The sequence below is a fragment of the Bos taurus genome, chromosome 20 (genome assembly GCF_002263795.3).
Source record: "Bos taurus isolate L1 Dominette 01449 registration number 42190680 breed Hereford chromosome 20, ARS-UCD2.0, whole genome shotgun sequence".
NCBI classification, from domain to species: Eukaryota; Metazoa; Chordata; class Mammalia; order Artiodactyla; family Bovidae; genus Bos; species Bos taurus.
This window is the reverse complement of record NC_037347.1, coordinates 31,799,734-31,813,057: the sequence shown is the minus strand read 5'-3', so window position 1 is coordinate 31,813,057 and position 13,324 is coordinate 31,799,734. Positions and strand designations below refer to the sequence as shown.

At 39.4% G+C, this 13,324-nt stretch overlaps 1 protein-coding gene across 5 annotated transcripts in view; it reads left to right on the top strand.

Moving 5' to 3' along the window:
• The first annotated feature begins 1,166 nt into the window (after positions 1 to 1,166).
• The window catches only part of CCDC152 (coiled-coil domain containing 152), a 41,017-nt gene continuing 28,859 nt past the window's right edge, over positions 1,167 to 13,324 (top strand). The window contains exons 1-3 of one of the 5 annotated variants that reach the window (XM_005221562.5): positions 1,167 to 1,256; positions 5,895 to 5,988; positions 7,705 to 7,810. In XM_005221562.5, the coding sequence (XP_005221619.1) occupies positions 5,902 to 5,988; positions 7,705 to 7,810 (193 nt within the window). In that variant the 5' untranslated portion in view covers positions 1,167 to 1,256; positions 5,895 to 5,901. Of the gene's footprint in view, positions 1,307 to 1,346; positions 1,470 to 5,894; positions 5,989 to 7,704; positions 7,811 to 13,324 lie in introns of those variants that run through there. The other 4 variants (XM_024981480.2, XM_024981478.2, XM_024981479.2 and 1 more) reach the window with 4 other exon arrangements.

Here is a 13,324-nt window from a genome sequence, read left to right as displayed (position 1 = left end):
ACACTTTCAAATGGTTATCAATTTTTTTTAATTATAATAATTAATACTTTTAACACTTAACCTTTGGCACGAAGTACATTAAACACTTTTAAAGTACATCATTTCATTTAAACATTACAACAGCTCTATAAAGTAGGCCTTAGCCTGCAGTGTTACTCATTCAGTCCTGTCCAACTCTGCAACCCCATGCGCTGTCTCCCGCCAGGCTCCTCTGTCCATGGAATTCTCCAGACAAGAATACTGGAGCAGGTAACCATTACCTTCTCCAGACGATCTTCCGAAGTCAGGGATGGGCAGTTTCTTTATGAGCTGCTGCTAAGTCACTTTAGTCGTGTCCTACTCTGTGCGACCCCATAGACAGCAAGAAAGCCCGTAAAGTAGGCATTAACTAATGTCTGTTTTTACAAAGAGACTGAAGCAGGTAGAATTTAGAATCTGCTCACTGATCACCCCCTTGGTAAATAGAAGAGTTGGGGTTTGGATCCACTAAAACCCATGCCATTAAACACTGAGCTACTAAGACAAAAACTCTGTACAAGGGAGATCATATCCATTAACTGACTCCAGACTGCACAGACTGTATTATATCCATGATTTCATCTCCATCACCTAGCACAGTGTCTGGTACTTTTATAAGCCTGCTGCTGCTGCTGCTAAGTCGCTTCAGTCGTGTCCGACTCTGTGCGACCCCATAGACGGCAGCCCACCAGGCTCCCCCATCCCTGGGATTCTCCAGGCAAGAACACTGGAGTCGGTTGCCATTTCCTTCTCCAATGCATGAAAGTGAAAAGTGAAAGTGAAGTCGATCAGTAGTGTCCGACTCTTAGCGACCCCATGGACTGCAGCCTACCAGACTCCTCCATCCATGGGATTTTCCAGGCAAGAGTACTGGAGTGGGGTGCCATTGCCTAGTTTATGTTATTAGAATAAACATGGATTACTATTTATTCAGTAGTGGTGACTCATTAATCACAACTTAATCCAATGTGATTTATTATTTGCTCAGAAAATAATTATTGATCTGATAGTCACTACGTGTTGAATCGTATTCTAGTATCTACATGAAAATACCTAAGAAGCCCAAGGAGGTAAGGCTGGAGGTGGGGCCCTAAGGGCAGGCTCAGTGGGGACTAGGAGAAGGGCGGGCCCATTGTTGGGGGAACACGCTTCCTGAGCAGGGGACAACAGTTAGGGCCGGACCAGTACCAGGAAGAAGCTGTGCGTGGGGAGGCTGTGGAAACCGCGAGCGACAACAGGTAACGCTCCAGGCTTTTCCTCCGCGAATTCGAAGTTTCCTTTTCCACAGGTATTCTTTACTTAGCACTTCTTAACACTATCCTGGTTTGAGACAGAAGTTTGACCCAGCCACCTCTCCCACCCCAGGGGATTTTTGTCGTGCTGTAGAGTTGAGCTCCTAGGGACACCAGAATGGGAGAGGAAACCTGGAGCCCTAGGCCTCAGGACTGAGGGTGAATTCACGCAGTATGGTGAAGAGGGGGGTTGGGGAGATAACACAAACCTATCCTGGGGTGCGGAGGGCCGGCCTGAGCAGGGTGGGGGCGAGGGCAAGAAGGAAATGGGGCTGCCGCCCACTGTGGGGGTGGTTGAATTTGGGGTTGTAGAGGTCAGGAGTCAGTCCCGGCTTCTCAGCAAGAATTTGCCAATCACTGAATCAGCAGCCTGTGACCTAGTTCACCGGGTGAGAAGACCGTACCAACTGAAGAGATCTTGCTCTTGTCCCTCCTGCATTGGAGGAGAGGTAATGAAGACATCTAGAAGCAATCAGATGGCTTGGCCAGTGTGACAAAAGTGATAGCATGTGTTGCTAGCCAGTGTAATATTAGTGATGATTTTATGAGGAAAAGCACCTCAAGGCTCTCATTAGGAGGAAAGAGTTGGGAGAAATCAAGCTCAAGTAAAACAAACTTAGTTCAGGAGCCAGATTCTGAGACAAAGCTGTAGTAAAACCTTTTATTTATTTAAAATGTTAGGAACTACAGAGAAGATAGGAACTACAGAGAAGACATACAGATGGCCGGTAGACACATGAAAAGATGTAGGTCAAAGCTATAATGAGGTACCAAGTCACACTGGTCAGAATGGCCATCATTTAAAAGTCTACAAGTAACAAATGCTGAAGAGGTTGTGGAGAAAAGGGAACCCTCCTACACTCTTTGTAGGAATGTAAATTCCTACAGCAACTATGGAAAACAGTGTGGAGCTTCCTCAGAAAACTAAAAGTAGAGTTACTATATGATCTAGCAGTCCCACTCCTGGGCATATACCCAGACAAAACTGTAATTCAGATACATGCTGTGAACCCCTATGTTCATAGCAACACCATTCACAATAGCCAAAAGATGCAAACAACTTAAATGTCTATCAATAGATGAATAGATAAAGAAGATGTGGTACATATGCACAATGAAATACTACTCGGCCATAAAAAAGAATGAACTAATGCCATTTGCAGCAACATGGATGCAACTAGCAAGTATAATACTAAGTGAAATAAGTCAGAAGGAGAAATAGAAATACCATACAGTATCACTTGTATGTGGAATCTAAAATATGGCATAAATGAACCTATCTACAAAAAAGAAACAGACTTGTAGGCATAGAGAACAGACTTGTGTTTGCCAAGAGGGAGGAGGGTAGGGGAGAGAAAGACTAGGAGTTTGGGATTAGCAGATGCAAACTGTTATATGTAGAAAAGACAAAGAACAAAGTTCTATTGTATAGCACAGGAAACTATATTCAATATCCTGTGATAAACCATAATGGAAAAGAATATATGTACATAACTGAGTCACTTTGTTGCATAGCAGAGCATGACTCAACATTGTAAATCATCTGTACTTCAATAAAAAAAAATTTTAAGTTAGAAATTAAGGAAAAAGTTATGAGGAAAGATTTTTCATCATTACTTCAGATTATCCTATAAATTAAACAAAAATATATATTGTGATGATTTCTAAATTTTGCCCCCAAAGGAATTTTACTGCATTTAAATATTTTAATAGCATCATGGGATGCTATTACAGTTAGTCTTCTGTCTTAAGGAACAAGTTTTAACTATTTTAGAGTTTTACTACTATATGTGATACAGAGGATAATAATTCAGTAAACTGAAAATACACAGCTAAAATTCAAACTTAAAACCACTAATAGTTGTTAATGCAGTATAAAATAAAAAGAGGAAGGAAATGGGGTTTCTTTATAAAGTAACAAATTGTCAAACAATGTCTATGTTTTGGAGTACCTCATTTTAAACAATATGTCCCCAAAATTACTTTGAGTAATTACTTTAGGAATTTTACTTACCTTTTACTTTGGACTACTTATCACTGCCACTGTCACACACCAGGCATTTGCACATGCCCTGTTGGAACCAGAAATCAAATTGCCAACATCAGCTGGATCATGGAAAAAGGAAGAGAGTTCCAGAAAAACATCTATTTCTGCTTTATGGACTATGCCAAAGCCTTTGACTGTGTGGATGACAATAAACTGTGGAAAATTCTGAAAAAGATGGGAATACCAGACCACCTGACCTGCCTCTTGAGAAACTTATATGCATGTCAGGAAGCAACAGTTACAACTGGACATGGAACAACAGACTGGTTCCAAATAGGAAAAGGAGTTCGTCAAGGCTGCTTATTTAACTTCTATGCAGAGGACATCATGAGAAACGCTGGGCTGGAAGAAGCACAAGCTGGAATGAAGATTGCCGGGAGAAATATCAATAACCTCAGATATGCAGATGACACCACCCTTATGGCAGAAAGTGAAGAGGAACTCAAAAGCCTCTTGATGAAAGTGAAAGAGGAGAGTGAAAAAGTTGGCTTAAAGCTCAACGTTCAGAAAACGAAGATCATGGCATCCGGTCCCATCACTTCATGGGAAATAGATGGGGAAACAGTGGAAACAGTGGCTGACTTTATTTTTGGGGGCTCCAAAATCACTGCAGATGGTGATTGCATGAAATTAAAAGACACTTACTCCTTGGAAGGAAAGTTATGACCAACCTAGATAGCATATTGAAAAGCAGAGACATTACTTTGCCAACAAAGGTCCGTCTAGTCAAGGCTATGGTTTTTCCAGTGGTCATGTATGGATGTGAAAATTGGACTGGGAAGAAAGCTGAGTGCCGAAGAATTGATGCTTTTGAACTGTGGTGTTGGAGAAGACTCTTGAGAGTCCCTTGGACTTCAAGGAGATCCAACAAAAGTCCATTCTGAAGGAGATCAGTCCTGGGTGTTCTTTGGAAGGAATGATGCTAAAGCTGAAACTCCCATACTTTGGCCACCTCAGGCAAAGAGTTGACTCATTGGAAAAGACCCTGATGCTGGGAGGGATTTGGGGCAGAAGGAGAAGGGGATGACAGAAGATGAGATGGCTGGGTGGCATCACCAAACTCAATGAGTTTGAGTGAACTTCGGGAGTTGGTGATGGACAGGGAGGCCAATTCATGGGGTCGCAAAGACTCAGACACGACTGAGCGACTGAACTGAACTGTCCTCAATCTAGAATACTGAAATGTCACATTTTTATTTTCTCCTTCGTGTTTGCTAGGGAAAAGTCTAAAGACAAGTATCTCATACATTTAGATTGTTTTAATCGTGATTCTTCTAGCTATTCTCACACCCTCGTATGTAAATACTTGCTGTTTTGCAAAAGTCAGTTTCCATCCTAACTAGATGAGCTTACCTCTGGAATTCTGCAGAATGTCTTATGACTGATTCCATAGAACTGAAACTGGAACTCTTATTCTTAACTTCAGCAGTTAGTTGGTTATACCCCAAAGTACTCTTATGTAAAATAATAGAAATACTTAGTGCTTGCTTTAAGCATATTAATTTCCTTATGTTCATTATTTACCAAACAGGTTGCCAGCCAAAAAAAATAAGAAAATTAATTGTATATGTCTACTCAGGCTGCTGCTATAACAAAATACTACAGGCTCAGTGGCTTAAACAACAGAAATTTATTTTCTCATAGTTCTGGAAGCTGAGAAGTCCAAAATTGAGGTGACATCAGTGTTGATCCTCGTGAAGACTCTCTCCTTGGGTTTCAGAGAGCCACCACCTCATTGTGTGCTCACAGGGCCTGTCCTCAGTGTGAATGTGTGGAGAGAGAACAAAATCACTCTCTTCCTCTTCTTATGAGGCCACAGTCTTATCAGATTAGGGCCACACCTTTATGATTTCATTCAACTTTAATATTCTCCTAAATATTCTATATACAAATATAGTCACAGTTGGATTTAGAGCTTCAACATGCAAATTTTGAAGGAGACATAATTCAATTCCTAGCAACAAGCAGACTACCAAGAAATTCTGCAAAAATTATTTGTGGCATGATAGTTAAATATTTTTAACACTTTAAATTGAGAATACATACAAGTGTCAGTCAGTCGTGTCCAACTCTTTGCAACCCCGTGGACTGTAGCATGCCAGGCTTCTCTGTCCATGGAATTCTCCAGGCAAGAATACTGGAAATGAGTAGCTATATTTAAAAGCCATGTATCAGACTTAGTAATGCATCAGATTTTAAATGCAGTCATATTGATGGCAAAGAGCTGAGTGATGAATGGTGACATAATTTTTGTGTAATAGGGACAAATAATTTCTACATATGCACATATCATTGCACTAATTATAGATTTGTTTAGAGAAAACTTGGCTGGAGTGGCTGTGTAGAAGAGTAGAGAAGCCTTAATTCATTTGATCGTTGTTAATAATGGGGGTATAATAAAAATTCTCTTGAGTGCAATGGAGCTCAAGTATGTGCTCTATGAGTGGAATACAGGAACTTTAGTATTTGAACTATTATCATTATTATAGTGCTTTGTATTTTGTTTGTTTGTTTTAACACTATCTACTCTTCACTAGTTTAGATATGAATCAAAACAGCGAAGGATGTATGAAAAAGATTAGCAGTGTGAATCTTGACAAACTTATAAATGACTTTTCACAGATAGAAAAGGTATGTAAAGATATCCAACAATTGTAGAATATAAGGGAAAGTGTAACAGATTTTGTCAATGGAGGGAGTTAGGAAAAAAAAAAAAAAAATATATATATATATATATATATATATATAAAGAAGCAAGATAAAAATAATGGAAATGTATTTTTTAAGCCCCTTCTCTCTCATTTTTAAAATCTGTATTTAGAATGTATGTAGTTGTAACTCATTAATACTAGTATCAAAATGTTTTGGGGGCAAGGGAGCAAACAATTGATATACTTTTGCTAAAGTTAAAGGGGAAATACATATGTATATACCCTGGATGTCCATAAACTCAAGAATGGTTTAGTAAGGATTGAAGTAGATTCAATCTTCAATCTCTTACTCTTATGACTAATTTCCTTTTTAGTCTTTCCTGTTCTATCTGTTCCCTTTTCTCTTTTGCCTAAAAGCAGACCTGTTTGAAGTCCCCCTCCCAAACTCTACACAAATTATATGTCAGACCATATCCCCAAGTATATACTAGGCTTTTTGTCTCCTCTGCCTGGGAGAGGAGTAGGAATATCTGTTGAGAAATGTAAGTGGATAAATCAGATTTGGGAAGTGGATTTGTGAAATAGGAATAGGAGGAAGAATAATCCCTACCTCTATTTTCTCTCTTTTTCTTATCATCCTTCTCTATTCCTTCTTTTCCTCTGTACAATGTAGTATTGCCCTCTTAAAAAACTTTTCATGATGATGGGTATTTTCATATAATGAGCTTTTTTCCAACAATGGACTTGTGTTTTTTTAACCAAGTGATTCTGACCAAAGTAAGAGAGGAGAGAGAAAGAAATAACACTTTGGTGGGAGAAGAACTGGTACAAAGCATTTGGAGCTTAACTTGGGATTATCTCTCATATTCTTAGATATTTTAAATTAGAAATATTGTTCTTTTTTAATGTCATAATGGTATTGTGATTGTACTTTTGAGTCATCTCTTAGAGAAGCATGTAAATGATAATATTTATCAATGAAATAATATAGTGTCAAGGAGTTGCTTTGAGATAAATTCAGAAGCAATGAGAATAGAGAATGGGTAGAAGTACAGATTATACAGGATAGGTTATGAGTTGATGATTTTTGAAGGTGTTTGAAGGGTACATGGCAGTTATTACATTATTCAGAAAGATATATGTTTGAGAATATTTATTCATTGACTGTAATAGCAAAAAATGGGAACAGCACAAATTTTCCTCAATAGGGAACTATTTAAATAAATTAAATTCATGAATGAAACTCAATGCAGCTGTTAAAAAGAATGAGGTAAGACTTTTACATGCTTATATGCCATCATCTCTGAGAAAGCAGTACTAAGTGGAAAATCCAAGGTGCAGAACAGAGTATAATGTGACCCTTTCCTATAGTTGTTTAGTCATAAAATATTTTGGAAATATTTATAAGGAATGGTTAGTTTTAGGAGTGGAGGTTGAATAGTTGGAAAGAAGGGAGTTCAAATTAGGTCATATTTTTACTTTTTATAACTTTTTATAACTATTCACCTATTCTAACTTTTTATTATGTTACTCTTTAAAGATAAATTAGGAAATTGACTTATTTAAAAATGTGTGCCAAACTTAATTATTAGACTTTCAGGTATTAAATGGTTTATACTTTCATATTCTTAGGTTAAAAAAAAATCAAAATAGCGGCATTGATTTGGTAATAAAATGTATTCTGTTTCTTCTGTAGAAAATGATAGAATCCAGTGGGAAGAACAATATCCTGGATATGCAGTTGGAAAAAGCTAACTGTTTATTAAGAGTAATGCAAACAAAAGAGGTCGCAATGAAACAAGGTTAGTTCTTTGCTACCTGTAGAAACAATCATTCTAATGAGTGTGCTTTTTGCTATAACAGTAATTTTACATTTGTAAAATATTTTTAATTCACATAGAACTTTTCAGATTATCATTTCATTTTGTCCTTAATATAGCCCTGAAAGACTATATAGATAGGACTGATGTTATTATTCCACTTTGATAATGAAGAAACATAAACAAAGGAGGGTGATCTATCTGCATCCAGTCAGCTAAGAAATGACAAATCCAAGGCTCAGTCCAGGCCTTCAAACACATGGAAGAAGTACAGTTGAATTCCTGCCTCACAGTTACACCAGAAGAAACTTCAGATGGGTCAAAAATTTTAGTGTTAGAAAGATGCTGTCCTAGTCCCACTCGCTTCTCAGACATCCATGCCACGTGCTCTGCTCAGCTCCCAGCTGCCACCATCCCTTCTTGTGTCTACTCTGCCCCTTCTCTGTGCACCCGTTAGCCCTCAGGGAGCGTGGGAGCCTGGGCACCCAGCCTGGCATGGTGCTACTCGTTGAGAAAGTGGCATTGCTCTGCAGCACAAAGGTCTGGGACTACACTCAGTTGAACAAGCTACCTGACAACTTCTCCCCAGGCCTGGTAGTGCTGGTCTTCCCATGCAACTCATTCCTGGCATCAGGAGAACGCTAGGTACAAAGAGAGCCTGAGTTCCCTCAAGTTCAGAGACTTTTCCAGAAGTGTATGGTGAGTGGCACGCAGATGCATCTGCTCTGCACCTTCCTGTGGAAGGCCTTGCCCTGGCCCCCTGACAACCACTGTTTTCAACAGATTCCAAGCTCATCAGTTGATCTCTGTGTGCTGCAGCCATGTTGCCTGGAACTTGGAGAAGTTCCCGGAAGGTGCATCTGTGCCCAACATGGAAACACTGCTGTCCTACGAACCCAGCTATGCCTAGGGCTCCCCTCCTACTTCTGCTGTTTGCCAATCACAGTGATACACTCTGTGTGGGTTTCATCCATATTTCCTCTAAACCTGCATGGAGAAACCACCTGATGACCAGGAAAATCCCCCTAGATGAATGTTAGTCCTGTCCATCCCAGCCTCCCCTTTCGTGGACCAAGCCTCCTTACTAATAAAGTGCTGGGCATCAGGAAAAGAAAAAAAGAAGCCATATACATACACTTCCTTGTTATGTCAACTGAGAGGGTACATAATCCATAGCAACAAGCAAAACTAGCACCAAGTTTCTAATACTATCTTATTACAAAAGGAACCAGGACTTCTTGAAGAAATGGCTGGTTCTAAGACTGGGGCAAGAAATATATAAGTCGAAAGCATCTTGTAGTACCAGGAAATAAAGTACTCAAAAAGGAAAAAACTGCATAATAATGGGGTATGTCAAAGATACAGGACTCAAGTGAAAAAGTACTCAATGACCAAAGCTGAAACAATTTGAGCAACAAAATAAAATAGTATTAGATTAAAACCCCAGGTATATCCATGAGTACATATTCATAAAAATAAATGAATAAATAAATATATGGGGTGAAGAGATAAATCTCTGCAGAATTCCAAATAGCGTATGTAAATGACTTGGCCTCAAGGAAATATAACACGGCACTCATCAGGTGTGGGCTGTGTACAATGATTTTTTTCACTATCAGATCAGATCAGATAAGTCGCTCAGTCATGTCCAATTCTTTGTGACCCCATGAATCGCAGCACGCCAGGCCTCCCTGTCCATCACCAACTCCCGGAGTTCACTCAGACTCACGTCCATCGAGTCAGTGACGCCATCCAGCCATCTCATCCTCTGTCGTCCCCTTCTCCTCCTGACCCCAATCCCTCCCAGCATCAGAGTCTTTTCCAATGAGTCAACTCTCTGCGTGAGGTGGCCAAAGTATTGGAGTTTCAGCTTTAGCATCATTCTTTCCAAAGAAATCCCAGGGCTGATCTCCTTTAGAATGGACTGGTTGGATCTCCTTGCAGTCCAAGGGACTCTCAAGAGTCTTCTCCAACACCACAGTTCAAAAGCATCAATTCTTCGGTGCCCAGCCTTCTTCACAGTCCAACTCTCACATCCATACATGACCACAGGAAAAACCATAGCCTTGACTAGACAAACCTTTGTTGGCAAAGTAATGTCTCTGCTTTTCAATATGCTATCTAGGTTGGTCATAACCTTCCTTCCAAGGAGTAAGCGTCTTTTAATTTCATGGCTGCAGTCACCATCTGTAGTGATTTTGGAGCCCAGAAAAATAAAGTCTGACACTGTTTCACTGTTTCCCCATCTATTTCCCATGAAGTGGTGGGACCGGATGCCATGATCTTCGTTTTTTGAACGTTGAACTTTAAGCCAACTTTTTCACTCTCCACTTTCACTTTCATCAAGAGGCTTTTGAGTTCCTCTTCACTTTCTGCGATAAGGGTGGTGTCATCTGCATATCTGAGGTTATTGATATTTCTCCCAGCAATCTTGAGTCCAGCTTGTGTTTCTTCCAGTCCAGCGTTTCTCATAATGTACTCTGCATATAAGTTAAATAAACGGTGACAATATACAGCCTTGACAAACTCCTTTTCCTATTTGGAACCAGTCTGTTGTTCCATGTCCAGTTCTAACTGTTGCTTCCTGACCTGCATACAAATTTCTCAAGAGACAGATCAGGTGGTCTGGTATTCCCATCTCTTTCAGAATTTCCCACAGTTTATTGTGATCCACACAGTCAAAGGCTTTGGCATAGTCAATAAAGCAGAAATAGATGTTTTTCTGGAACTGTCTTGCTTTTTCCATGATCCAGCGGATGTTGGCAATTTGATCTCTGGTTCCTCTGCCTTTTCTAAAACCAGCTTGAACATCAGGAAGTTCACAGTTCATATATTGCTGAAGCCTGGCTTGGAGAATTTTGAGCATTACTTTACTAGCGTGTGAGATGAGTGCGATTGTGTGGTAGTTGGAGCATTCTTTGGCATTGCCTTTCTTTGGGATTGGAATGAAAACTGACCTTTTCCAGTCCTATAGTGAAACATATACTGAATGGAAAAGGGGTTGATAAAGAGTAATTATATAGTGGGGAAATCTGACGTACACAACTTAAGGCACGAAATCAAGGTCAGCTTGATGTCATGTTGATAGTAGGTACCTGTGCTATGATGTGATGAAAATGGCACTTTACTTCTATGTTTTTTCTCCCTCTAACCTCATCTCATCATGAGATAAGCATCATATTCACATAGAGGGATATCTACAAAAGACCTGGCCAGTAGTTTGAAAAACTTAAGTGCATCAAAAACAAGAAAGCTCTGAGAAACTGTCACAGCAAAGGGGACCTGAAGAAGACACGACAACTAAATGTAATGTGGTATTGTGGATGGAATCAGAGAATAGAGAAAGGATATTAGGTAAAAATTAAGAAAATCAGAGTAAAGTATGCATGCGTGCTAAGTCGCTTCAGTCGTGTCTGACTCTGTGCAACCCTATAGACTGCAGCCCACCAGGCTCCTCTGTCATAAAGAGTCTCCAGGCAAGAATGCTGGAGTAGGTTACCATTTCCTTCTCCAGGGGATCTTCCTGACCATTGGCAGGCAGTTTCTTTACCACCTGTACCATCTGGGAAGCCCAAGTAAAATATAGATTTTAGTTAATAATAATGTATCAACATTGGTTCATTAATTGTAACAAACATACTGTACTAAAGTAAGATATTAATAATAGGGGAAACTTAGCTTAGGATATTTCACAACTCTCTGTAGCATCTTCCCAAGTTTTCTGTACATCTGTGCTCAGTCGTGCCCGACTCTTTGCAACCCTATGGGCTGTAGCCCGCTAAGCTACTCTGTCCATGGGATTTTCCAGGCAAGAATACTGGAGCAGATTGCCGTTTCATACTCCAAAGGATCTTCCCAACCCAGGGATCAAACCAGCATCTCTTATGACTCCTGCATTGGCAGGCAGATTAGCACCACCTGGGAAGCCCATCTATACATCTAAAACTTTTCTGAATAATAAAGTTAATTAAAGGTCAGAAAGTGAAGCCACAATAGAAGAGAATATAGGGAGTTTTGTTTTTATGTTTTTAAGACTGAAGAAAGCTTTTCCAAGTGTGACACCTATCAGTGGATATCTGGTTAAATAAATTACGGTATATTTTGTAATGAACTACTATATAACTGACAAAAAGAATGAAGTATCTTTATATGATATAGCATCAGTTCAGTTCAGTCGCTCAGTCATGTCCGACTCCTTGCGATCCCATGAACTGCAGCATGCCAGTCCTCCCTGTCCATCAACAACTCCCGGAGTTCACTCAAACTCACGTGCATCGAGTCAGTGATGCCATCCAGCCATCTCATCCTCTGTCGTCCCCTTCTCCTCTTGACCCCAATCCCTCCCAGCATCAGTCTTTTCCAATGAGTCAACTCGTCGCATGAGGTGGCCAAAGTACTGGAGCTTCAGCTTTAGCATCATTCCTTCCAAAGAACACCCAGGACTGATCTCCTTCAGAATGGACTGGTTGGATCTCCTTGCAGTCCAAGGGACTCTCAAGAGTCTTCTCCAACACCACAGTTCAAAAGCATCAATTCTTCGGTGCTCAGCTTTCTTCACAGTCCAACTCTCACATCCATACATGACCACTGGAAAACCATAGCCTTGTCTAGATGGACCTTTCTTGGCAAAGTAATATCTCTGCTTTTGAATATGCTATCTAGGTTGGTCATAACTTTCAATCTCCCACGTATAGTAAATGAAAATAATAATGTACACAGCAGAGTATTATCATTTTTAAAAAATATATTTTAACGCACAAACACCCTCCCCCCTGTATATTTGTAGATCCCTGGAAAGATAAACAGTGCCCTAGTAACAGTGTTTGCTTTGAGGGGAGGGAAACTGGTTAGTTTTGGGGCAGAGATTGTCAAGATATTCACTTATCACTAAACTTGTGTCTCATGTGTGTATATTATTTGAAAAACATAATCAAATACTTCCTTAAAAATTAGTTATACTTATTCTAAATCTAATGACCTTTTTCTGAATAATACACAATAGAAGTGAAAGAACAAGTGAGAATGATCTCTTAGAAAGCAAAGTGCGTACTAATTCACTTAGGAAGGGCAAACCATGTATGTGACTGGACTTGTTCAAAAGTAAATCGTGATATCTTTATATTTTCTTCTCTTGATATCAGATAAACAATGCCTTTGCCAGCTCAAGATGGTAACAATATTGATATTGAAGATCAAGTACTATAAAAAAAAGCCTTTTCATGCACATTTTATTTAATATTTCCAACTGATTTATGATATAGATATTAATACCTAAATTGCTTATAATGGTAGAGCCTAAATTTGACCTTAAAACAATCACTGATTTACTAAATTATACAATATAAGTGATAGCTTAATGTTCTGAGCTCTAGTTTTTAAGAATTGGATAGGATAGTTCTTCAAATTGTACTGTAAAGTCCAACAGAAATGATGCGTAGGAGAAGTTTTGCAAAGAGAATTAAAAGCTATTATTCTAAAATAATGAATGATCTTCTA